The following is a 23,616-nucleotide window of genomic DNA, read 5'->3' on the forward strand; positions in this document are numbered from 1 at the left end:
TTTTGCTAAAAAAAAAAACAATAATAAGAGCAAGAATATTTACACACAATTTTTACAAAAAAAACGTAATATACGCTTCGAAGTAAAATTTATAAAAGTTATAAAGTTTTTTAAGAAGCTCTCTCCTTTACTTGAAGTTAAACCAGACTTGTAAATTCTTTGTTTGAAGCAATATTTCCATAAGCAAAAGTCCTTAAAAATTTTTCGACTGATCATGTCTATGTATTGACTAACCATTTCTATGTGTCAATGTCATTATAATTATTACAATATTGAATTCTTGTTTTGATAATAAGGATAACACATAAACAAAATGTAAGTCTACGTAATTTAAAAAAATTCTCTTAACATCTCGGCTATAACTTATATATTAAACTTTTTATTTAATGAGGAAAGTAGCCTTTAAAAACTACGGGTTTTATTGAACTATAATGCTTGTTCTTGATAAAAACCGTGAGAATAATTATTCACTTTTCTTTTTAATGTTATGTATCGCTAACAACAAAACTTATTAAATTATTTAAGTTTGCAATTATCGTTCAAATTTTAAAAAGTTCTAATTTTACCATAGTTAAGGAATGCTACCTTCAAAAACATGAATTAACTATCTCAACTGAGATAAAACCTTGCAAAAAATCCTATTCGAAAATACCATTTCACTGCTTTCATTTTCATTTCAATACAATTGGAGAAACAAAATAAGAAGAACATGTTGTTAATTAAGTTCTAAATTTTATTAACTATGTTTTTTGTAAATCATAGTGATGAGAAATGAATGATGGCTAAAACTGTGTATAACATGCTGCCAAAACTTTTGAATAAGTGGTGTGTACCCATTGCCTTATCTGTGAAATAAAAAGAAAAAAATATTTTGTCTTACCAATTCCTATCATATGGACATCTCACATGGCATTAGACTAATTTTTGTAAAGCCTATACACAGGGAGCGTATAGGAAAAAATGCCTGTAGTCAGCTGTCTTCCTCTATTTCTTACAATCATCTCAAAGTATGTACATGATACCACTTTCACCCCTTTACTTGTCAAAATGTTTATAATCAAAACCTGCAAACTGGTTCAATATAAGATATTGTCTTGACATTATAAAAACATAATACTGTAATTTTATAAATATTAGTTTTAGTACAATAACAAAATGTCGGAATGGAGGCATTTAATCACAGAGTGGCTGAATGAATATGCTTCACTGCAAGATAATGAGATAAAAAGTTTTGCTGCGGAACATGAGCATAATCATGAGATTGCAACAGCAATATTTAATTTATTATATAGTGAAAACAAGGATGAAGTACAATCTAATAATAAGGATCAAGAATATGAACAGGTCAGATTTTACATTAATTTCTGTGATCCACTAAGTCATTTTTCATTTCATTGGCAAAAATTACTCGTAAAATAACAAAAAAAAAATGTTTTAGACGTATTTAAAATAAAAGGTATTGTATAAAATGTTAAATTAAAAATTTATATTAATAAATATAGCTCAAATATTTATTTGATATCTACTGATGCACTGTTGGTCCTATTAGTTGTATTTTAAGAGAAGTTATTTCAGTAATTGAATTGTTGAAATGAAAACCTTTGGATATAACTTGTTTTAGATGAGTCTTAAGACTCTGATGAATATTGATGATATTAATAAAAATTGCTTATTTTTCAGATATTAGAAAGTGTTTGTGTCCAATTGTTCAGTTTCTACAGATCAAAAGAAATTGAGTTGCAAAGATTTACATTGCAATTTGTACCTACTTTAATATTTAACTATTTGAGTTCTGTTGCACAATGTATCACTAAAAATTGCAGATGTGTAGAAACTCTTCTTATAGGTAAGGTTTTATCTTATCACTTATTTACAAACATTGTATAAGAAATTTTCTTTCTTGGAGTAACAGCCTTATATATATCCATTTTCTCTAGTCTATTAAATACAAATGATGTGTAAATCATATAGATAATTATGGTAGGGAAATTATGATGAATTAAATAAGGTATCAACTTTTAGATTTTTTAGTTCCCCATCACAAAACAGTATGTTAACTTTAAGAATATGTATATTTGAAAGTATGCTCTATTCCTATAGGTAGAACAAACTGGCAACTAAGAATTGTATGTAATGTTGGGAGAGAATTGAGATTTACTTATAGCAACCTAATTAAATTAATAAAAATTAGATTTTAATGTGTATTTTGCTTTTTCAGGCCTGTATAATTTTGAAGTTGTAGATGAAAGTGGCAAACCAAAAGTTGTTTCTTTTAGACTCCCATCTTTAGCTCAATCATCAATTTACCATGAGGTAATAATTGTAAATCATAAAGGATTTTAGAATTTTAAGAATTTAATGGTATATGATTGCTATGCAGAGGATCGCAGCGTCTTCTGCATACCATATATTACCACACCAAAATTGCCAACCCGCCTGCAGGGCAGGGCAATTATGGTATATATACCCCATACATATCTTGCAAGAGGCCAGATTCATCTGTGGAATGATGACAACAAATAAATGCAAATTTGAATCAAATTTTTTTTCCAAAGATGCATGAAAATAACTGAAAATGTTCCAATAATCATCGTCATTAAATTTTACATTGATTAATTCATTGACCAACTCCATAAGGTCAAGAGTCCATCTAAAATAAATAACAAGTTATGAAGATTGAAAGAACTAAGTGTTTTAGAAAGTGTGGTAATATCCAGAAGTAACTAGGTATCTATATATTAAAGGCTTATATTGGTGACACAGAGTTTTTAGAATTCCCTAGTTTAAAAAATATAAAAATCGTAAATCTACTAATCTTTTGACAAAACTTTAAAATCATTTTGTTATTGAAAAACTTTCAGCGCCAACTGTAGAATTTTGTCTTGCCAACACATCTATTCCATTTAGATATTTTTTTACGGAAAATACATAGTTACACCTCGTCGGTTATAATTTCACTTGCTATGCCAGCCACCCTTCAATTCAGAACAATGAATATAGCATCAGAAAAGGACACTGTAGTGCTAACTAGACACAAACTTTGTAAAAAAGATATTAATACCAGTTAGATGTATAAAAGCTTTTACTTACATTGATATTTTGCTCTGTTATAAATTTTTACCAACATTTCATTGGTTGTGTTGTTTTATTGTGATACCAAAATAAATTCGTGCATGTCTCAATTAAATAGCATTTAGTCAACAAATTGGTTAAATTCCTACTTGTAATAAAATTATTTGTTGCAGCCATTATCTTTAGGTTCACAGTTTTTAACTGAAAGTGCTTTACGGAGATGGGAGGAATGTAACACAAAACTTGTCAGCTGGGGTCCACTTTCTCAAGTAGAAAGTATTCATGCACAAAATCGTTTGAAAGTTATGGCAGCCTTACTTTTTATTTATAATAGACAATTGAGTTTATTACCTAAATTGGCACTCAGACATTTCTGTATTGCTGCTTCTAGGTACTTACTTTTACGAAAAATAACAATTATTTTTAATAATTATAAGTATTGTAACACAATTTTTGTTAATCTAGAATTGTCACACAAGGATTTAATAAGAAAGTTGGGAATACGAAGCCTACTCCACGCATACCAGTGTCATCCAATTTCTTGTTAGAAATGGTAGAGGGTGCATATTTCGCAATGTTTAATGAATTCTATACTTTAGCATTACAAGCTGTAAAAGACATAGACCAAAGAGCGCAATATGAGCTGTTTCCTGATGTCATGCTAGTTACGAGCGCTGTTATAAACTCACTCAAGAATAGTCCATCAGGTATAAAATAGAAAATACCGAAATGATTTAATGAATTTAACATGGTCATTTGAAAATATAATAATTTTAATGTACAGGTCAACCATTTGATGGTCCCATGGGTATAAGTGTGGCGTTGTCTCCTGCCACAACTACAGTCACAATGTCTAAATCCATGATCACCAATGCCTCATTCCGTACCAAAAAGTTGCCAGGTAAGTAGATAACATATAAATAAGCAATTAGTTTCACTGTTTTTGTTCATTCTGAATTCTTAATCGTGTCGGTGTATTAACAAATGTTCTTATTATATAAAACATCTTTTAGACTTGTTTGGATACTATTTCTCTGATTAACATTAGCAACATTTGTAACTTAAATTATTTTACTTTAAAAAAACGAAAAAAAAAAACGTTTAGATAAATAACGGTTTTTATAAATAAAATTAACTGTACTTAATAGAGGTCTGTCTAGCATTAAGAATTCGAAACATAACTATTTTGATTTGCTTTTCAATATCATGTAGTAGTTGGTTCAAGTTGTTCAAAACCGCTTAATGTATTAAACCTGTTTGTTCCATCGAATAACACAAAAAAAATATTCTTAGAAATGCACTTTAACTGAAATTACGTGTTTGAATGTTGCTATATAATTAAAATATTTTAAAATCACAATCACGTTTGTATTTTTTTAATCAATTAAAACAAACTATTATTTTTATTATGAAAAGAATATTTGGAAGGTACTTATTTTCTAAATCACGTTTTGTTACTTAAAATCGCACAAATTATTATTCACCATTTATTATTTTCTGAGTAATGCACAACTTAAACTACTTACAATTAAAATTCAGTTTTTTGTCCCGTTCCCTCATAATAAATTGTTAAGTTTGAAAACAGACGTTATATTTCTTTTTGATACAGTATTTTTATGTATTTCAGTGACAGATCGAAAAACTGTATAATTTTCGTAAACAAATAAGAGAAAAAGTTATTTATGTGAACTTGTGATCAAACGTTAATAGATCTTTTTGTTTATTTATTTTCAGGTATGCTTATAAAAATTATTCGAAAATTGTTATATACAATTAAAAAGATCGATACACTCGGGTAGGAATGGCTAAAAGTAGATATTTAACTTAATACATGCCTTGAATTCTTAAAGCCAGATTTATGTCTAGGTCAATTATACTTTTTCGAGGAAATAGTATGTGAATATTAAACTGTAAACGTAGATTTCAATTACGTGTTACTTTTTATTTGTGATATGCATATATAACGAAACCTATGCCATACAGTAGGCGTCTATCGGCTATATTTTTTCGCGGTTTACCAAGAAGATTTTTACTTTTTGTTTATTAATTCTCTCTACGATAAACCAAAAAAGCTGTAATTAAATTTGATGATCAGGTTGTGTTCGTTTTTAGAGCTGAATCACTTCCCATGATGTGACATCTCATTCAACTATGTAGGATCAGTTCAGATTAAACCTAGTATTGATATTTTTAAACGGAATAAACTGCCTTGTGTTCATCTTGCTAAAAAGTTCTTTTACATTAGTTCGTAAACAGTCAACATTTCCAAATATTCAAGGATATCTTTATTTCTTATAAACTAAGGAGGCATTATGATGATAATGATAATCTATTATTCTTCTATATTTTATTTAATATTTGGAAGTAAAAAACATTATATTAAAAATAATCATGAAATAACAACGATTCCGCTTATTACTAATATAATCTTTTCATGATGGAATTTGCTTTCAGATGACATTCCGATTCAACCAGGTCAAGCAGTACCCGTAGATTCGGCGGATATGCTTACATCAATAATCGAAGAAGCGGAAGCAGATGCTGTTACAATGCAGCGAGGTGGAGTCGTGAGAAATTCAAAACCAAAACTCGGTTCCTTTCCAGTATTGGGTAAAAAGGCGAAAGAGGGAAAAGAGAAAACAATTTTAACGAATGAGAAAAAAAATTCTGGAAAAGATTCTTCCAAAGGGATTTGGAACTCGCTAAGTAGTGGTGCTGGAGACATGGTTGATGCGCAGCAAAAAGTAAATGCCTTAGACAATTCTTTTGATGCTAACAGCAGTCTTAAAGACGAACTTTCCATGACCTCAGCACCGAATAGTGCTGAAAACTCGGACACGCGTTCTCAAGTCACTACTGACTCTTTAGACATAGATGCGCCAACATCTCGTTTTGCTGCTATGCAAGTTAGCTCCGTTTAGGTACCTCCCATATTTATGTATAAAAAAATAAGTTTTTTCAAACGATTACTAAAAAACCTTTACATTTTGCTTTTAAAGACAAATAATGTAAGACTAATAAAAACCTATATATCAATAATTATCTATACTGTGGAATCTTTACACAGATCGGCGATAGGCTGTTCACTTTACGGTTATTCTTAAATGTGCTTATTCCTCTTCTCTAATGAGTTTTTGATGTTGGTGTATTTACTTAATTATTTTAGGTCAATAGTCCAGTATTATTATGTTTATACTTGTTATGGTGTTTTATTTGGGTACTTAAGTTGACCTCATTAGAGCAAAATTAAATTAACTATATTAATATTTTATTTATGTTATTTGCTACATCGTGCTACATCGTGTATCATTCCTATTACTTATTATTAAATTCGGGTTATATAAACACTTGTTTTTCTTTTCGTCATAAGTGATCTAGATTATACACGATCTTAAATATTTTCCGGTGGAGGTTCATAATTCTGAAGAATTATAAGTAGTATCGTGCCTGCCATATTAGAAGCGACGTACAATCGCACAATTGTTAACCCGCAAGTCTTTCACGCTGGCACACTTTGAAAGAATGACCATCGTGTTTGTCACGCGACTCGCCTTAAAGAACGCTGCCACAATTAACAGCGCTGTGATATTATAAATAGTAATTAGACGTAACTGCAATGATTGAGGATTGATAAAAGATTTAAAGAGCGGAAGAGAAAAATAGAAAGAATAATTGGATGAAAGAGACAGAAAGATAGAAGAGAATAAAAATAATCAAAGAAAGTGAAAAATTTGACAGATAATAAAATCCCACTTCCCACAAATAGAGGTGGAGCTAGAGGTCCCCAAAAACGGGGTCCATAAAGAAAATGGACAGCGCTTCAAGTGACACCACTGCAAACGCCATGCGACTGTCGCCAGCCTTTATGATATTATTGCTGCAAATGTATAAATAAATTAATGCAAATCCCAATCTAGTAATGAAAATGATATAACAGTTCGTGCCGAGGTTTTCTAGGGAACCTTCAAGTTAAGTTATGGAAACATGGTTTAGGCCAGTGATTCCCAAAGTGGTCTATATCGACCCCTAGGGGTCTAAGACAACCTGTAGGGGGCCTACGTCAGCGAAAAAAAATTTGGGGTTCCATAAAATGAAAATGGGGGTCCACGATAGTGGATCTCAACACACACTGATAGTACCTATTTACTTACATCATACTATCTTATAATATCAAAACATTTATATTATTTATAAAAGTACCTATGAAGTAAAAAATTATTATGTATGTTTATAAAATTGTGTAAGTTATAGGATGTTGGTATTCGTTTTGTGGTCGCAATACATTTTGAACTTGTAAAAGCCTGAAAGTCGCAGTCAGGCAGCTTCGCTACCTTGCACTGACTTGTTCAATTCGTCACTCTATAAATACGAATGTGGGACAAATTCGTTTCCTGAATCTTGAAAGGGAAAGTGCTAAGAAAATATTTTTAAAAATATAAACAGTATATTACACAAATTATAGTGAGTCAGTGTTATTTTGTTTGAGAGTGCTGGAGAAAAGTAAGTACATTATTTTTTATTAAATTTTAGTTTTGTACTCGTAGATAGCAAAGATATCTATCTTACTTACTTTTAAATTACGCCAATCATGACTTTAGTTATTAGTAGTTTAATATTCAATCATGCAAAATTACACGAGTACTCCTCAACAGTTTATTTTTTGAAAGTTTTAGCAATCGTATTATAATTACAGTGCAATCTCCGTAATTCGAGCTAATTGTTGCAAGAAGATGTTCGAATTATGGAATGTTTTTGGAAAAATAAAAAAATATATTGTTAATACACAGCTGCTGGATTTTTTCTTATTTAAATAATTTAATTTTGCCCACAGATGACTGATGCCTTGTCCGAATCTAAAAAGCAATGTAGACAGTACAGTGTTAATTATTTGATTTGATTATTTTTAATTTAGTTTCATTCCATCATTGCCGGACAAACAATTGCCTATGTGCCTTTTATGCAACAAAAGTTTTGGGCAATGACGCTATGAAACCATCTAAACTGGAAGATCATCTGAGAAGATGCCACCCTGATAAAACAGAGAAAGATTTGAAATACTTTTAAATACTCAAAGATAAACTACAGAAGAGACCTACACTGGACAGAATGTACGCTTCGACGTCACAAAGAAATGATGATGGTTTGCGGGCGTCTTACAATATCTCGTTACTTATAGTTAAATCCGGAAAACCGCATACTATCGGAAAGAAGTTAATTTTGCCAGCCAGTTAAAGAGGTTTTAAAAACTGTTTTGCACACACCTGCATCTGATATCATTAAAAGAATTCCCTTAAGCAACAATACTGTTAAAAGACGCATTGATGAAATGAGTTCTGATATTGAAAGCTTCTTATGTATTTTTTTGCAAACGACCCATTTCTATATACAACTAGACGAGTCAACTTTACCTGATAATGCAGCATTATTATTGGCATATGTTCGTTTTATTATGAATCAAAAAATCTACGAAGAACTGCTCTTCGCAAGAACCAACACTAAAGGTGACAATCGACACTAAAGGTGAAGCAATATTTCATATTTTGAAGGATTACTTCATTGAAAAAGCAATTCCTTTATCAAATATAATATCAGTAGCTACAGATGGAGCACCTGCCATGGTTCGACGTTATCGTGGATTTATAAGCTATTTAAAACAAAATGTGTCAGGGGTGTTAGCAATACATTGCGTCATCCATCGACAACATTTAGTTGCTAAACAATTGAGTGTTAGATTGCATAAATCACTTCATTTAGTCATTGATGCAGTAAACCGAATCCGAAGCAACGCGTTGAATACGTATGTAATTTGCGCAGTTGTGTGAAGAAAATGACGAACACTTTCATCAATTAATCCTTCACACTGAAGCACGCTGGCTGTCGAAAGGCTTATGTTTGACAAGATTTTTTGCACTTTTTGAGACTATTTTAGAATTTCTGGATACCAAAGATAAAATTTTAAAAGAAAATTTAATGAAGAGGAAAACAGACATCGCCTATTTAACAGATTTGTTTGCAACATTTAATATGGTTAATTTGCAATTACAAGGCGACAGTTTAAATTTAATTAAAACAAAGTCCATCTTATTAGCGTTTCTTGCCAGAGTTAAACTAATGAAGCAAAATATTGGACGGGGCGAATTTTCTCAGTTCCCCAATTTGTCACAGACAAGCTGCTAGGAAGACGATGTTTTAACTTACGTTTAAACATTTAAATGCCCTCTATCCAGATTTTGAATCTAGGTTTGAGGATATTTTGACTATAGTAATACCACCGTGGATAATTAATCCATATGGTTACATAGAAGAAACGAATGTCATAATTCAAGAGGAACTGACTGAACTAAGTACAAACGAAGAACTTAAGGTTCAGTATAAAAACAGATATCAGCAATTCTGGCTGCAAAACAACATACCCATTACATATCCCGTATTATTATGGAATATAGCGAGGAAATTTTTAATTTCCTTTCCATCGTCATACCTAGTGGGAAAGGGGTTCAGCGCTGTTACCAATCTCCTAACGAAAAAAAGAAACAGATTGGACAATAATAGCCGAGGAGATTTAAGATTAACCCTTACAAAATTGACGCCAAATGTTGATAATTTATTATTAAAGCATCATGTTCATCCTTCTCACTAAAAATATTGACTTGTGGCTTATGTCATTTTATTTATAGTTTATTTAATGTTATGTATATTTTACATAACAGATACAATTTTTTATTTTGAGTAGTTTTAATTTATGTTCAATTACTTAATAAATATATAAATTAACATGTATTTTTACTTTAAGTTTTTAACACTAAACTTCACTACAGTTAGAAATTTACAGGAAATCAATATCAGGTAAGTAGGGGGCAGTGGCGTACCTAGAACTTTTGCCGCCCGGGGCGATCTCCAGTTTGCCGCCCTTTATATTATAAGTCAATCAAATAGTGGCTTTTATAAATAAATAAATAAATTGTGTTAATTACACATAAATAAATTATCTATAAGTAAATATAATATTAAGTATTAATCTATAAATAAATATAATAAGTTATTTAATCAATATTAATTAATACACAGAGTAAATTTTTTTAGACATATTTGTATGCACTCGTAAATATATTTATAAAATATTTACTCTTCTAGCTTTCATACAAGAAAAATTGTGTATAATGCTCTTAAAATTTATATTATTTGTAATTTCTTGTTCTATTGGCAATATTGCAAGATTTTGTAGTCTTAATTGACTCATTGTAGAACGAAGATAATTTTTTATCAACTTCAATTTTGAGAAGCTTCTTTCGCAACTAGCGATACTGATTGAAATTGTTAAAAAAATTCTTAACAAAATTATAATGTTGGGAACAGAATTTTCCAACCTATACTGCTGAATAAATTTTAGCAGATCAAGAGGGCCCTTCTCCCCGTTTTTCTAATGTTTTGCCTCTTTTTTTAGTGTAGGTACAGCCATAAAAACCTGGATCCTTTTTCTTTTAATATGGAACTGTTCTTTATCAATGTCAATCAATTCATTTATTTGATATTCAAATTCTTCATTTAGTAGGTTACACGGTATTATACACGAATATTTTCTTACAAGGCCATGCAACTGATCGAAGCGTTCTTTTATTCCTTTATAATTCTGTCCATAGATGAAAACATTTTTCTTCGTACTTCTTCTTCTAAGGATAGCCCCACGTCCCAACGTCGAATTTTCCCCACTCATATTTTTTCTCCTTCTAACTCGACGCTTAGTCGATATCTCTAACTCTTCACAAATTATTTTGGCTGCTATTTGGCAGCGTTTTGTACTAGCGTATCTCTTTGTTCCATGAAATGTGTTTGTAAAGAATTTAGTTTTATATGGCATTGGTGGACATTTAACCCTTTTACTTGCAGGTATTTTTGAGCGTCCTTAATTTCCAAAAGGACGGGTTCCCATAAATGAAGGTAACATAGAAAAGAAAAAGATTACATAGAATTGAGTAATATTCCAGCATCTGATCTTGTTTTACTATTTTCTTCTTCTAATAATCATAATAATAATTTATTATTCAAGAAAGAAAAAATATAAAATGAATAAGTTGCTTTTTACAACTATAAGTAAATTTAAAAAATGCCGCCCCAAGGTAAGTGCCGCCCGGTGCGGACCGCACCCACCGCCCCCCCCTAGGTACGCCACTGGTAGGGGGTCTACCCAACACAGAAAAACATGACATGACAAGGGGTCTACGACACAAAAAAGTTTGGGGAACTCTGGTTTAGGCTAAGCGCCTGCGGTCTGTCCATTCACAGCTGCGGAATCTATGAATGCCAATAAGGCAACTACCAATACAATAAAAAACCTAGTCATGACAATTATGTTTATTTATACAATATAATTTAAAGAAATCTAAAAGGGAATTGCCGAGTCAAATGCGTTGTAAGGAAACTTGTCTATACAGAAACATCGATTTACTTTAATTGATAAGTTCACTGACTTCATTTAAAATGTAATTTTTATGCTTCTATTATTTTTCACATAAATTATTAAAATAAATTGTTTTAATTCTATAGCTGCCGGTTCACCAGCGTGACACCGTTGCATTTATTATTTATATTACCTGTAATTTGCCCTTGAAACGGCAAATATTTTATCCGTGTTTCGATACACGGTACAATTAGACCAAAGAGAATTATCGAAGCCCACAATAGTCGGAGTAGGCTTGTTAGCTTGCAAAAGTTGTCCCAGGCGCATAATAGTTGCTGCTTGCTCATCGCGTTCTTTTTCATTTATAAGTATTGGCAAATTTGCTGCGCAAATCCACATGTAAAACATGCCCACTGAAATATTTAAAATATACGTCAAAATTTATTCATTTGGTTACAAGGATTTATCAGCTTGAACCAATGCAACTGAAACATTTTAATAGAAACTACTTGTGTTTGTATTTGATTTTTTATGAATGAATTTTTCTAGATATAATGGATCATTTACGATAGCATCTAATAGAACTTTTTTAAGTAAAATGTTATAATCATTTTTCATTCATCACCTATTATTGTGTTTCACTTAAACAATTTGAACTTTATTATTTGAAAATTATTATTACTTAAAATTTCTACTTGTTGGAACCATCCAACAAGTAGAAACTTGACTACTAGGTCAAGAGTTAAAAAAGTAGAAACATGTCTTTCAGCATAGGAGAGTGATTAGAGGATGTGAGATTGAGAATATCAGCAGTAATTCTATGAACTATTCTTCAACGGTTTCTTTAATCTTAAGAAAATCGATATAGTTAATCATTTTTAATAAATTTTATTTTAATACGTATTTTTAACTCCGAGTTTCAAACACTGTGTAGATTTTATTATTAATTGTAATTGCATTTCATAAGATAATTTGAAACTATACTTCTCATGCTTTTTATTGCCGTATTGATGTTATTATAATATTTATGACGAAATTGTATCAAAGCCGTATACACTTATCCACGTTTGGTAACCGACTCACTCGACGGGAAGCGATGTGATCGAAGATGTAGCACGCAGAATCAGTAAGTACCTATTCACACTGACCACGAAGAGACCAAAGTTATAATTCTCGGGAAATGAGAAAACCAACAAATCGATCATACTCGAACTATGCGGATCAGAAACGTTGAATCGAAATGCTTGGTAGGTCTCTTAGGTGACTTCGCAGTGTGAGGATACAAGTCAGTAAGGAAAACAAATTAAATAAAGTATTGTTTCTTGCGAGTTATTTCCTTGGTTTTATGTTATATTTTGTAACAGATGACTATATTTTTGTGACTGTCGCTTGTGAAGTTAAAATAAATAAATAAAACATTCGATGGTAACTGGTATTCCGTGCTTTTTAAATTGCAACATCATCGTGAGACCACTCTACGTCTAAAACTACTCATGTGAAGAAATTAAGAAATGAAGTGTTGTAAGTAGTACGAGGTACCTGTAAATATACTCTTTTTACCTTTTTCGAATGTATAAAAGCCTTACTTAAAATAAAACCTCCGATCACACTTGCTCCAATAAGTAGACCAAGATCCATTGTGTTTTGTTTCAACGTCAGCAGTAACATGGTCACCAACAGGGACAGCAAAACAAGACGAACCAGCTCAACCACGATGTAGGCCATCATAAATATGTTATTGCACTGTAATTTATAATCTATAATATCTTGACAACTCGCCACATAACATATAAGATTATGTCCAGGACCTTAACATACACAACAATTATTTAGCTTATTATAGGATTTAAAATAACAAAGACGAGCAGGGCCTTCTCCTGTTTAGGAGTGATACCGCTTTTCATGAGCATAAGAAGCATAATTTTACAAGGACCTTCAAATCAACAGCTTTACTACACTTACTTAGGTCCTTAGGAAAGTCTTACTATAGCCTCTGCTCGTAGCTTTTATTTTAACCGAAGAAAGGAAATTTTCTTTTGACATATGAAAAGATTAAAAATATTATCTTTTGTGATACGCAAATTAAAAACTTATGTTCAATAATTGTATTATAACATCAGCTAGATAAACAAAGCGGAAGTTATACAACAGCTAGAAGTATAGCTACAATATAAAATAATATACAGAAATAAATTTTGTAAAGTAAAATAATAATAGTTTATGTCAAGAATAGGGTGGTCTTCAAATAGTTTGTATTGAGAGATTGTCCCTATAGTATAATGAATGAACAGAAAATAAGATAAATGCTACGTGACTACTATATATTATAAGTGGAAGTGACCGATATTCAGCATCTACCGAAGACCTTAACAAGTACATCTGTCAACCTTGTAGGTTCACTATGCTGCGCTTGGCGGTCCATAGTTTTTACTCTAGATCTTTAAGGCCCTATCAGTCATCGATTTTGCACTGTGTAACCTACACACTGCCACTACAACTTTCTAATTCGCCAAGTTAGGTCAGCTACTCTCGTCCGTATAAACTGTAGGGACTTCCTCATTACTGGTTCGATCTCGAAGAGAAATCCCTTGCATAATCCTCTCCATGGCCCATTGGGTGACTGTTAGGTTGCCATTGAGGCTCAGAGTGAGAAACCACGTTTCAACACAACTTAAATATAACAATGTACTATAGTTACATACCTTGTAAGATCCGTAGATATACAACAGACACAAAAGGATGTATGTGCATGTTAACACTATGGTACAAACAAGACTTTTTTCTGGATCTATAAATCAAAATAAATATTTAGCTTTGATGATTCTTAGATTAGATTATGATTACACATTTTTAGATGACAGTAAAATATAAATTTTCAGCCGTTTGTACATTCGATAATTAAGTCGTATTTCATCCAATTTTATATTTGACAAGAAAACTAATTATCTATTAAAAAACGTCTAGTTTAATTATCTAAATAACCCTTTATTTGGGACATAGTAATATTATTTTACTAATTAGATAAAAACTCATCCACGTCGATATGGAAAGACTTTATTTTAAAACAAATAATAAATTAACACGCTACGTTATTACGAAAGAAGTAAACTTTTAACCTGTTTGTAAAGCGTCGAAAATATCCTGCATATATTTCAGATTTAAATTGCTTCTCCAGATAGCTATTCTTTCTTGTATTACAATTTGATCAGAATATCCAATGCAACAAAGAATTAAAATAATGAATCCTTGTATCTGAAATATAGATATCAATACAATTATTTAACAATAAAAAATGATTCACATGATTCAACATGATTCAACGTACCATGGATAAAAATCCTATTAAAATTCCACCTAATCTAAGAGAAAACCAAAAACAGCAGCTGTATACTAGAGCCATTAAAGTATTACAAGTAGTAGAGAAAAATGTACATGAGTCTATTGTTGTGTAGTTAGACGTAAACTATTACATGTATATATATATATACATATATTACACGAGAAGTTAATGTTGCGTTATGGTATATTACTTGATTGTTATCACGTAAAATAGCTATCAAAGTTAATTGCTTTAAGCGCTTTTACCGCGTATTGATTTTCATTTATTGAATATGTGATACATGATAATTCAATACATAAAATGTAAACTGGAGTTATATCAAATTCTTTTTCTCAGTTAAAAACTGTTACATATTTTTACTAAAATATCAATTGCTGTTATTTAATTAATAATGCTTATAGAAAAATTAGCGGCCATTTAAGATTTGTAAAGAGTTATTAGGATAGCTAATATGTAAATTCTGCACAAACGACATTCTATACAAAAGAGGTGTAGAGTTAGCCTCAATACCGCCGACATTTGCATACACCAAGCATAATATTACTTAAATAGATCTATAAGCGACACCATAGATCGAAGCGTCAAATCCCCAACCATAGCTTTAAAATGCTGTAACTGAAAACGCTTAAAATCGAGGCAATCTTATCCCATAAGAGAACTCCAACCGTAGTGCCATCTCACCGGTGAACTGTCGCCCGGTCGCATCGAAATTATCTTTGACAGCAACATTGATTTTCTTATTTTTATCAATGTTATAGTACTCTTGAAACTGTAATTTCACCCGACAATAAATAACGTACATGAACCGTGCCTGAACTTCGCACATGCTCCACGGTGTACCAGTCACAGTCTACAGGTTATTCAGAACCATTTGAGAAAAATATTAAAGCGTCTTCGTCGCCCTTCCTAAAATCGAGACACGTCTTGTACCCTCTAATTATATGTATTTATAAACACCGCCAAGGTTCACACTTTATGGTGACCAAAAGGTCCTTTCAAATTATTTTCGTGCTATAGCTTGCAATTGATTGGCTAGTCGATTAGAAAACCACACACACCTACCAAAAGACGAAATAGTAATATTTCATATGGGGAAAAACGCAGAGCTTTTAACGATTAACAAAACAATGAAGAGCCTGTCTACATGTACAGCTTAACATATTACAAGTTTTCGTTTCTCATTTCAAATCGTACAACAGCTTAAACATAAATTCTACAATGTTTCGGTTATTTTACTATTTGGAATATAAAATGTTAATTTAATGCTCATTACAAATTGTGCAGGTGCCAAAAACACAAGATATATAGATCTATATGACAACTTACGTAAGGAGTAAAATTAAGAAAATTAGTAAGTAACATTTATTTTTTATGGTAATATAAATAAAAATAGTTTTTTAAACAGGTGAATACAATTTTCGATAAACTGTGTTGTAATGGCTCGAAACGTAGAACTTTTGCCCAATCTGAAAAAATTAAAACAATAAGCTAGAATCGATTTTATATAAACCCCTAAGTTCTCTAGAAATTGCAGAAAACTATTCTCTTTGACTTCTTGGTTGAAAAATGTCTAAGCATTATATTTGTATATTTAAGTGAAAATGTTAACTTTTTAAATATTATGTTATTAGATTTTCGCAATAGTTATATGCCACTTTAATATTTGCCTCAAAGAATTAAAATTTATTTAATTTGAGGAAGTTGATAAGTATAACAAACATAATGGATCCCAAGATATCAATACGCTGTTTACCCGATGAAGTCATATTTATAATACTAAAACATAATAATTTTAATGAAATTGCAAATTTTGGTTTAACATGTAAACATTATAATGAAGTGATCAATAACAATATGAGCTTCTGGAAAAATAAATTTAAATGCGCGTAAGTTACTTTGCTTTTAATCAATCTGAATGAAACTAATAAATATTAATAGTTAATGCTCCCTTTGAAATTTATGATCAACTCCTAAAACTTGAAAAGATGAAATAGAGATCTAGTGCATTCATTAAGAATTCATTAGATTTCATTTATTTGTTGCAAATTTCTAATGTAACAAATGTTACAGATTACCAAACATCTATAAAGTGGCTGAGAAATATGGTAGTGGAGGTGGCATGCTAAATGACTTAAAAAACTTCATGAATCATAAACATATTGTTTTTAAAGAATTAATAAACATGTCTCCTAAACACTACTGGTAAGTGATTTATAATGAATTAGAGTAAGTGTTAAGATGAAATTTAAAAATAAGCATTCTCTATTGAAAATAGTAGCATAGCATAATAAGTTTAAAATGGTGTAAAAGTTAATTCCTAGTTAATTACTAAGTCAATAGTTTAAATGATAAGAACATGTCCAAAATATGATATTTTAAATAATTATGGAAAGATTAAAAGGGTAAGCTAGGTGACCTATTTTAACATTCGAGAAACAAAATTGATACTGTAAAACTTTTAATACTAATGAAAATAATGTATTGTTAACAAACTCTCCTTATCTTGCACTACATTTTGGTATATACAAAATTTGACATAACTTTGTGAAGAGTTTCGGTCCTGGATGTGAGACATTTCAAAAATGTTTTTTATTTTATGCAAATTGTTTGTGTGATCAAATATAACAAAAATCCTATGATGGTCTTGTAATAATTCAAGTTAATATTACTAAAAAGACATTATTTACAAATTTCATTGTTTACTGTCCTTTATTGTATAAAAGAGCCAAATGATACATGTTGACAAACCAATGAAGATTAATGTTAACACTGTTGTTTTCTTGGATATGCTATATTTTTCACCATAATGTCATTGTCCACTTATCATGGGTCATAGGGCTTGAAATAATAAAGATCAGCGCTGAGAAATATAATTACAATTGTTGATAAGGACATGGCTTACTTTGCTATAAGTTGTTAATAGAAAGAAATACCAAGAAGCTAGCAGCAGTTGCCCGATCCACTTTTTGCTGGTTAAAATGCACCAGCCCTTCATTTTTAGGTTACTTCATTATTTTTAATGCTTAAGGCTTAAGGAAAATAGCTGATTACCTCACATGAATCCCTGGATTGAGGGTATAGAAAAATAATGAGACAAAATAACAGCAATGTAAGGAGACTTTGAAGAATAAGAAAAACATTGGAATACATAGAGGATTTTACCTTCATATGTTAAGAAAATCAAGGAATAAATATGATTATTTTGTTCCATCGTCATTAACATAGTGAAACTAACATGTTAAAAATGGTGAAGGATATTTTGGTTTTATTTTCAACACTTTTATTACAGACAGTAAGAATGTGTTTTTAAAGCAAGGGAATCTCGTTATTATTACTAAGACTAATTATATTTTTAATTTTTAAGGATAACTTTATCTCTCCAAGGAGAGAAAGGCAGGAGTTTCATTAGTGATTTTTTGGTGTGAATTTCTATTACATATGACCCTTCAATATTTAAAATTTTCAACTTGTCCTATGTCTGTTAAAGGTTAAGAAAATTAGATGTATGGATAGCATAAAGTTTTGAACCTCTTTTATTTACCTACATTGCTTATCTATAACACATAGCTTGGAAGCTTTTAAAAACTTAATGTTTTAATTTTTCTCACTACCTTAAATAGCTGTAGTATGTCTTATTGTGTGTATGTGAGGTTAAAAGATACTTTACATTGTAGGAAAATTGAGGAATTCACATTAAAAGATGTGAGCAATTTCTTTTCTATTGCATCCATGAGTAATGTTACCTACTATTATACCATATACATACTACAAGAGCTAATAGTAAAGAGTAGTGAACTCATGGATCAATTCTGCAGCAAAAAGTAAGTAAAACACAACACAGTAGTATCAGGCTTACTTGTGTTATGAAAACGAGTTATCTGAAAGTCTTCATTTGCAGGCCGTATACATTAACTGAAATGCATTATGCAAAAACAGTGCTTCGTTACCTAATGCATTGCTATCTTGCTGTGAAATGGGTAAAAGATCAGATGACTCGTGAGATAGTCCCTGAAGCTGTCGTCATCTTCTTCTTGCAATGGGTCGACGCGGGCAGCTTGTACTCTACAGAGGATATTGAAGATATAGTTAGCATTTAACTCATTTGGTCTCATGAAAATTCATTGTAATTTTAAAGGTTTCATGGATGATTGAATTCCGTTTCAGTTACAGGAAATGACGAATATGGTTAAAGCGCTATTGCGTGAAACTTATCCTAACCAAGAAAATGAGTTCACTCCAAAACAAATTTTCGCAGCAATTTCTCAAGTTATCTTCCAGCAACGACGTATGATTGTAACTCTCGTAGCAAACTTAGAAACTCTTGATATAAGAAAGGTATTCAGAATTATTTTTTATTATATTTAAAATTCTGTATAATTTTTCTTGTTATATATTTCTATGAAGAAAAACTCATTTGTTATATCTCTAAATATTTGTCTGTAATAAAATCTAAAGTGTATCTAATATTTAGAGTAAAAAAATCAAAAACGTTAAGAAAACATTCTTTATCGTGTATGACCAAATATATTTGGTATTTAGAATAACATTATTATAAACGATCCGCGGCGTGGGTGGCTTGATGACATAGTTGTCGCTGCGTACAGCCAGCGCAATACCTTATTATTTAAGATCTTTATAGGAGGCCTATGTCATGGAGTGGGCATCTATCGGCTGCCATGATGATGATGAAACTTTATTGAAGTGTTACATAATTTAAAAAATTATAGTTTTTGTGGTAAATTGTTGCATTTCAAATATAAAAAAAACATCGAGGCCATCCTGACCAGTATCTTTTATAAAAACAAAGTTAATTAAAGCTCTGATTCTGCCTAGAGAAAAGCTCGATAACTCTTGGTATATGGGTTCGGTACAAAGAAATCTTGATCTTGGAAGGAATTATTGATCTTGAATTTCTTAAAAAAGCAATGTATTAAGATTATAGAATAAACTTTTTTTACGTCTTGCAGGTGTGGAATAACAATTTCGGCCACCAAACCGTCATCTATGCCATGTTCCGAGCGGTGGCTTTGCGTTGCGGTGCAAAATGCGAGCTGCTCGTGTTCTCCAACCATTTGTTTCTGGAGTGGCGATGCAATGACAATCCAAGAAGCCCTCAAGTTTTCACTATAAACATAAACTCCGGGGAGCTAGAGCCAATACGACGCTGTCCATTTGCGCACAATAACATGGCTCAGTATAAGTACAACGCAGATTCTCTCTTGCAAAGTCTCTACACTTCCTACGTTAAGAGTATGGGCGCTATAAAAAGCTGGTAAATAATAAATTCATAAACATTAATATCTCTTCACATCAGCTGTGCTATTGTTATGCCATTAAAAATTTAAAATGTTTTTTAAAACTTCATAAAATGTTTCTAAGTAATACTTAGTAATGCAATCATAGGTCCCCTCAGAGAGAAAAAGGGCCTTAGTTTACTTTGGTAAAAAATCTGTTATGAAAAACTAAACAATAAAATGACACAGCCCATCTTGCTGGATTCATTCTAATCATGAAAATATGAAGCTGTGATTTTGTCTTTAAATAGATAATGTCACTAAGGCTTTCTTCCGCGACGACAAGTGAAAATGGAGAATGAATTATGATATTCACACAATCACACTAAAAACTTGTACACGACATAACTCCGAAAATTGCTTTATATTATAATGATTTTGGTTTATAATATGTAATAAGCGGTTCAAGAAGGTTCTATAGTATTTCAAATAATTTTAGGACTACAACAAACGCATCTGATCTGTTAGGATTTCTGGGTGGGAATTATATCGTACCTAGTCCATACGACCACTTCTACCAATATCTATCGCGGCATTTTGATTTAATGGCTTTAAATACAGATCTCAACCTCAAACATGTAAGTATATGGACATACATTGTAAATTTTAATTTTCATTGTATATTATACTGGACATGCGTTATTTTCAGCTAACGGAAAAAGAGCTGCGATTGATTTTTTCACTTCTTTGTTTAAATGCAAACACTCGCTGCTTTTTTACGAAACATACAAACAAAGCCGTGAGTACTGTCTCAAATCATTCACTTAAATCCAAATAGATATCTGTGACATTATAAGAAATCCTATTATTTTTTATCATCTTTTTGAAACTTGCGAATTACGCATAATTCAGGTAAAAATATCAGAAGTAAAGAAGCACCACAGTAGCGTGTTGTACGCAGTAGGTATGATATGTTGCCACAAACAAAACAAGTACGTGTGTTTGGTCCGCGGATGGGACCTCACTTGCGGCACGGACTGGCTCTCCACTATACGCGCGGATGGCCTGGACTATGGCCACTCTCAGCCGTACTATCACGTTGTCGCTGTTGATCAATCGGAGCGGTACATTGCCCAGGGTAAGAACACTAATAATAACCAATGTACGATTCATCATCATTTCAGCTGTAGTCACTGCTGGACGTGAACGTTTCATATAGGTTTCCTATAAGACCAGTGGGAAGCAGCTTGCATCGAATGTCTTGCGGCTTAACAAGGTCTTCTGTCCACCTTGTTTATGGACATATTACGTCCTAATGTTTGGTAATTTGTTTGTATTGAGCTTACAGGATTACCTTTCATCTCGCTACATAAGAGCAGCCATAGGGTGCACGAATTTTACTTTTTGAAATCCATATCTACACAATCAGACTGACTGTGTTTTTAAATCAAACTACATTATGAGAAAGCTATGAACAAAGAAATAAATGGGAAATGAACAAAGACATTTATTTATCTTTGTTCATTTCAAAATTTCAATACAAACATCTTACGGTGAATAGAGACATTTAAGTTAATATTTCTTCATGGAAGGTTATCATCGTTTTTATCCTTAATCTCCTCTTTGATTCGTAAAATTTAACATCGCCGTGAAACCTACCATTGGGATACTATATCTTAAATATTATACAATTTTTTTTATTTGTGACTAAATTTATGTATTGTTTTTAACCATTTAAATATAAGAACACATTACAAGACAATATTTTTCAGAACATTTATTAGCCGTAACAAACCCAAGCCGGCTGTACCATTTGGAAGAGTTAATCGCTAAAGAGTTTACTCACTTCGATGGTTTCTCCTATGTATTAAACGATGAAAAAAAACTGGAGTATCCCGAAGAAGGCCCAATCGTTGAGGTATTCAGGCAACGTTATCGGAATATGTAAAACTACTTATTTGGTAAAACGATGTCACTTAGACATAATACAGTTCAATATTTAGAAAACCTGTGGTCACGGGTAGTTTTAAATGTATTTAAAAAAATGAAATCATGTAACTATTACATTGTGCAATAAAATATTATCTTACGAAAAGAGTTCTTTTATTTACAACCCTAAAACATTTATTTCTTACACTGCTTGGCAATCTAGGCAACATCATATTTATTTTTATTTAAATTGAGACTGTTAACCAGTTTCCGAAAGGTTAATCAAAGCAAAAATTACTTAAATTTATGTTATAAATAATCAGTTGTTAAACTCTTGTTATGCTTCCTGGGGTTTCTGAAAGAATACTTCTAGAAAAAAAGCAAATTAATATATAACTTTTAAACCAATGTTAATGAATGATTACGTTTACGAAAATCAATTGTCTGTCTATTCTATAGATATTTCTTATTGAATAAAATATATCGTCATTGGTCAGTCCCGTTTCAAATTCCGAGCTTTTAAAAAGAATTTACTTTTATATCAAAATGACGCAAAAAGTTCGCAAAGCGTAAAAAAAAACTATGATGAATAAAATTTAAAATCTATTAAATATTATAAATTTCCGGGACTGATCGTTAAAAATATATATTTTTAGTTTAAGCACGGATAAGGTGTCGGAAAAGTTAGAGAAAAATGTAAAGCGTATTCGGAACTCTCGCTCCGAAAAGCAAGTACAAACTAAAATTAAAGCGGCTTTTTCAAGAAAACTATGAAAATGTATGGTATACTTTATATATAATATCACTTTTTTAAATATGAATTGGTCAAATATTAAATGCCTATTGTCAATAGTGATGCCTGTCTTGTCAGAGTATACTTGGATAAATGTAGACAACATTCGCAGCTATGCTTGGCGCTATGAACTGGTATATGCAGGTTTTTACAGCGTAAAAGTTTTTAGACATCCATAGTAGTGGTATTGATTTTAACAGAGATATTTATATTTTGATTACTGTAGCATTTTCATTTTACTACTAATGTTGTAGTGGTTATTCTCTTGACCACACTGACTAACGCATTTTGCTTAAGTAAGTCAGTTAAGTATTATTAGTCAGGCTGACATCTTTCGATGTAAGCTTAACTTACATTACAAAATTATCTAGATGCAGATGTATATAAAGAATGGGTGAGCAACCTATTTAATCAACAGGCCTATTTAAATTTTAAATGTTTTGGCAAGCCGCACATACGTTACACTTATTAATAATTTACATAACTTTATTTTTAATAAACATTATTATAAGAAATTTTAATACAAATAACATAAACACGATAAGAATAGAAAATCGAATATACTTGAAGATTTTAATGATAAAACACGCATGCAACTTTTTAATTGTGCATCGCTCAGTTTTAATCGGTGTTGTAATAAATTAATTCTTACGTTTTATCATGTACCTTATAATATAATTTTATAACAATAAACATATTATAATGATGAGGCGAAGGCGATAAAATATATTCAATTTTTGATGTATGGTGAGTTGCATAACCATGTTTAACGGGCCGCTTGTTGCTCATCCCTGATATAGAGTGCAAAAATATAATAAAATTATTATACATCCAATCTATCAACTTAGAG

The 23,616-nt window shown here is 31.1% G+C and overlaps 3 protein-coding genes across 3 annotated transcripts; 2 read left to right on the top strand and 1 right to left on the bottom strand.

Annotated features, from left to right (window-relative positions):
* The first annotated feature begins 243 nt into the window (after positions 1 to 243).
* Positions 244 to 6,401, top strand: Hyccin (PI4KA lipid kinase complex subunit hyccin). The gene is made up of 8 exons (XM_068773599.1): positions 244 to 315; positions 1,138 to 1,344; positions 1,681 to 1,846; positions 2,219 to 2,313; positions 3,246 to 3,463; positions 3,538 to 3,779; positions 3,857 to 3,973; positions 5,527 to 6,401. Exons 2-8 carry the CDS (start codon positions 1,156 to 1,158, stop codon positions 5,991 to 5,993), a joined length of 1,494 nt encoding a protein of 497 aa, XP_068629700.1. The 5' UTR covers positions 244 to 315; positions 1,138 to 1,155; the 3' UTR covers positions 5,994 to 6,401.
* Positions 6,402 to 11,471: 5,070 nt separating this feature from the next.
* On the bottom strand, positions 11,472 to 14,870 carry LOC137930622 (uncharacterized). The gene is made up of 5 exons (XM_068773920.1): positions 14,796 to 14,870; positions 14,587 to 14,722; positions 14,173 to 14,258; positions 13,057 to 13,213; positions 11,472 to 11,883 (listed from the first exon to the last, which is right to left on the bottom strand). Exons 1-5 carry the CDS (start codon positions 14,868 to 14,870, stop codon positions 11,660 to 11,662), a joined length of 678 nt encoding a protein of 225 aa, XP_068630021.1. The 3' UTR covers positions 11,472 to 11,659.
* Positions 14,871 to 16,342: 1,472 nt separating this feature from the next.
* Positions 16,343 to 22,130, top strand: LOC137930158 (F-box only protein 21-like). The gene is made up of 10 exons (XM_068773300.1): positions 16,343 to 16,696; positions 16,881 to 17,012; positions 18,485 to 18,631; positions 18,709 to 18,895; positions 18,975 to 19,145; positions 19,778 to 20,082; positions 20,544 to 20,682; positions 20,754 to 20,843; positions 20,957 to 21,182; positions 21,817 to 22,130. Exons 1-10 carry the CDS (start codon positions 16,533 to 16,535, stop codon positions 21,990 to 21,992), a joined length of 1,737 nt encoding a protein of 578 aa, XP_068629401.1. The 5' UTR covers positions 16,343 to 16,532; the 3' UTR covers positions 21,993 to 22,130.
* The last annotated feature ends 1,486 nt before the right edge of the window (positions 22,131 to 23,616 follow it).

This window comes from Battus philenor, unplaced genomic scaffold (genome assembly GCF_028537555.1).
Source record: "Battus philenor isolate CCGP_79_NKW_IND1 unplaced genomic scaffold, ilBatPhil1.0.hap1 SCAF_6, whole genome shotgun sequence".
In the NCBI taxonomy this organism is placed as follows: domain Eukaryota; kingdom Metazoa; phylum Arthropoda; class Insecta; order Lepidoptera; family Papilionidae; genus Battus; species Battus philenor.

Excerpts from the sequence above, each read along its gene's own strand:
- LOC137930158 (XM_068773300.1), top strand. The coding sequence starts at position 16,533 with ATGGATCCCAAGATATCAATACGCTGTTTACCCGATGAAGTCATATTT. Across the intron at positions 19,146-19,777 it reads AAACTCTTGATATAAGAAAG|GTGTGGAATAACAATTTCGG; the intron begins GTATTCAGAATT and ends TACGTCTTGCAG. Across the intron at positions 20,083-20,543 it reads ATGGGCGCTATAAAAAGCTG|GACTACAACAAACGCATCTG; the intron begins GTAAATAATAAA and ends AAATAATTTTAG.
- Hyccin (XM_068773599.1), top strand. The coding sequence starts at position 1,156 with ATGTCGGAATGGAGGCATTTAATCACAGAGTGGCTGAATGAATATGCT. Across the intron at positions 1,345-1,680 it reads AGGATCAAGAATATGAACAG|ATATTAGAAAGTGTTTGTGT; the intron begins GTCAGATTTTAC and ends CTTATTTTTCAG. Across the intron at positions 3,974-5,526 it reads CCGTACCAAAAAGTTGCCAG|ATGACATTCCGATTCAACCA; the intron begins GTAAGTAGATAA and ends ATTTGCTTTCAG.
- LOC137930622 (XM_068773920.1), bottom strand. The coding sequence starts at position 14,870 with ATGGCTCTAGTATACAGCTGCTGTTTTTGGTTTTCTCTTAGATTAGGT. Across the intron at positions 14,259-14,586 it reads TTTCGACGCTTTACAAACAG|ATCCAGAAAAAAGTCTTGTT; the intron begins GTTAAAAGTTTA and ends TTTGATTTATAG. Across the intron at positions 13,214-14,172 it reads ATATCTACGGATCTTACAAG|TGCAATAACATATTTATGAT; the intron begins GTATGTAACTAT and ends TATAAATTACAG.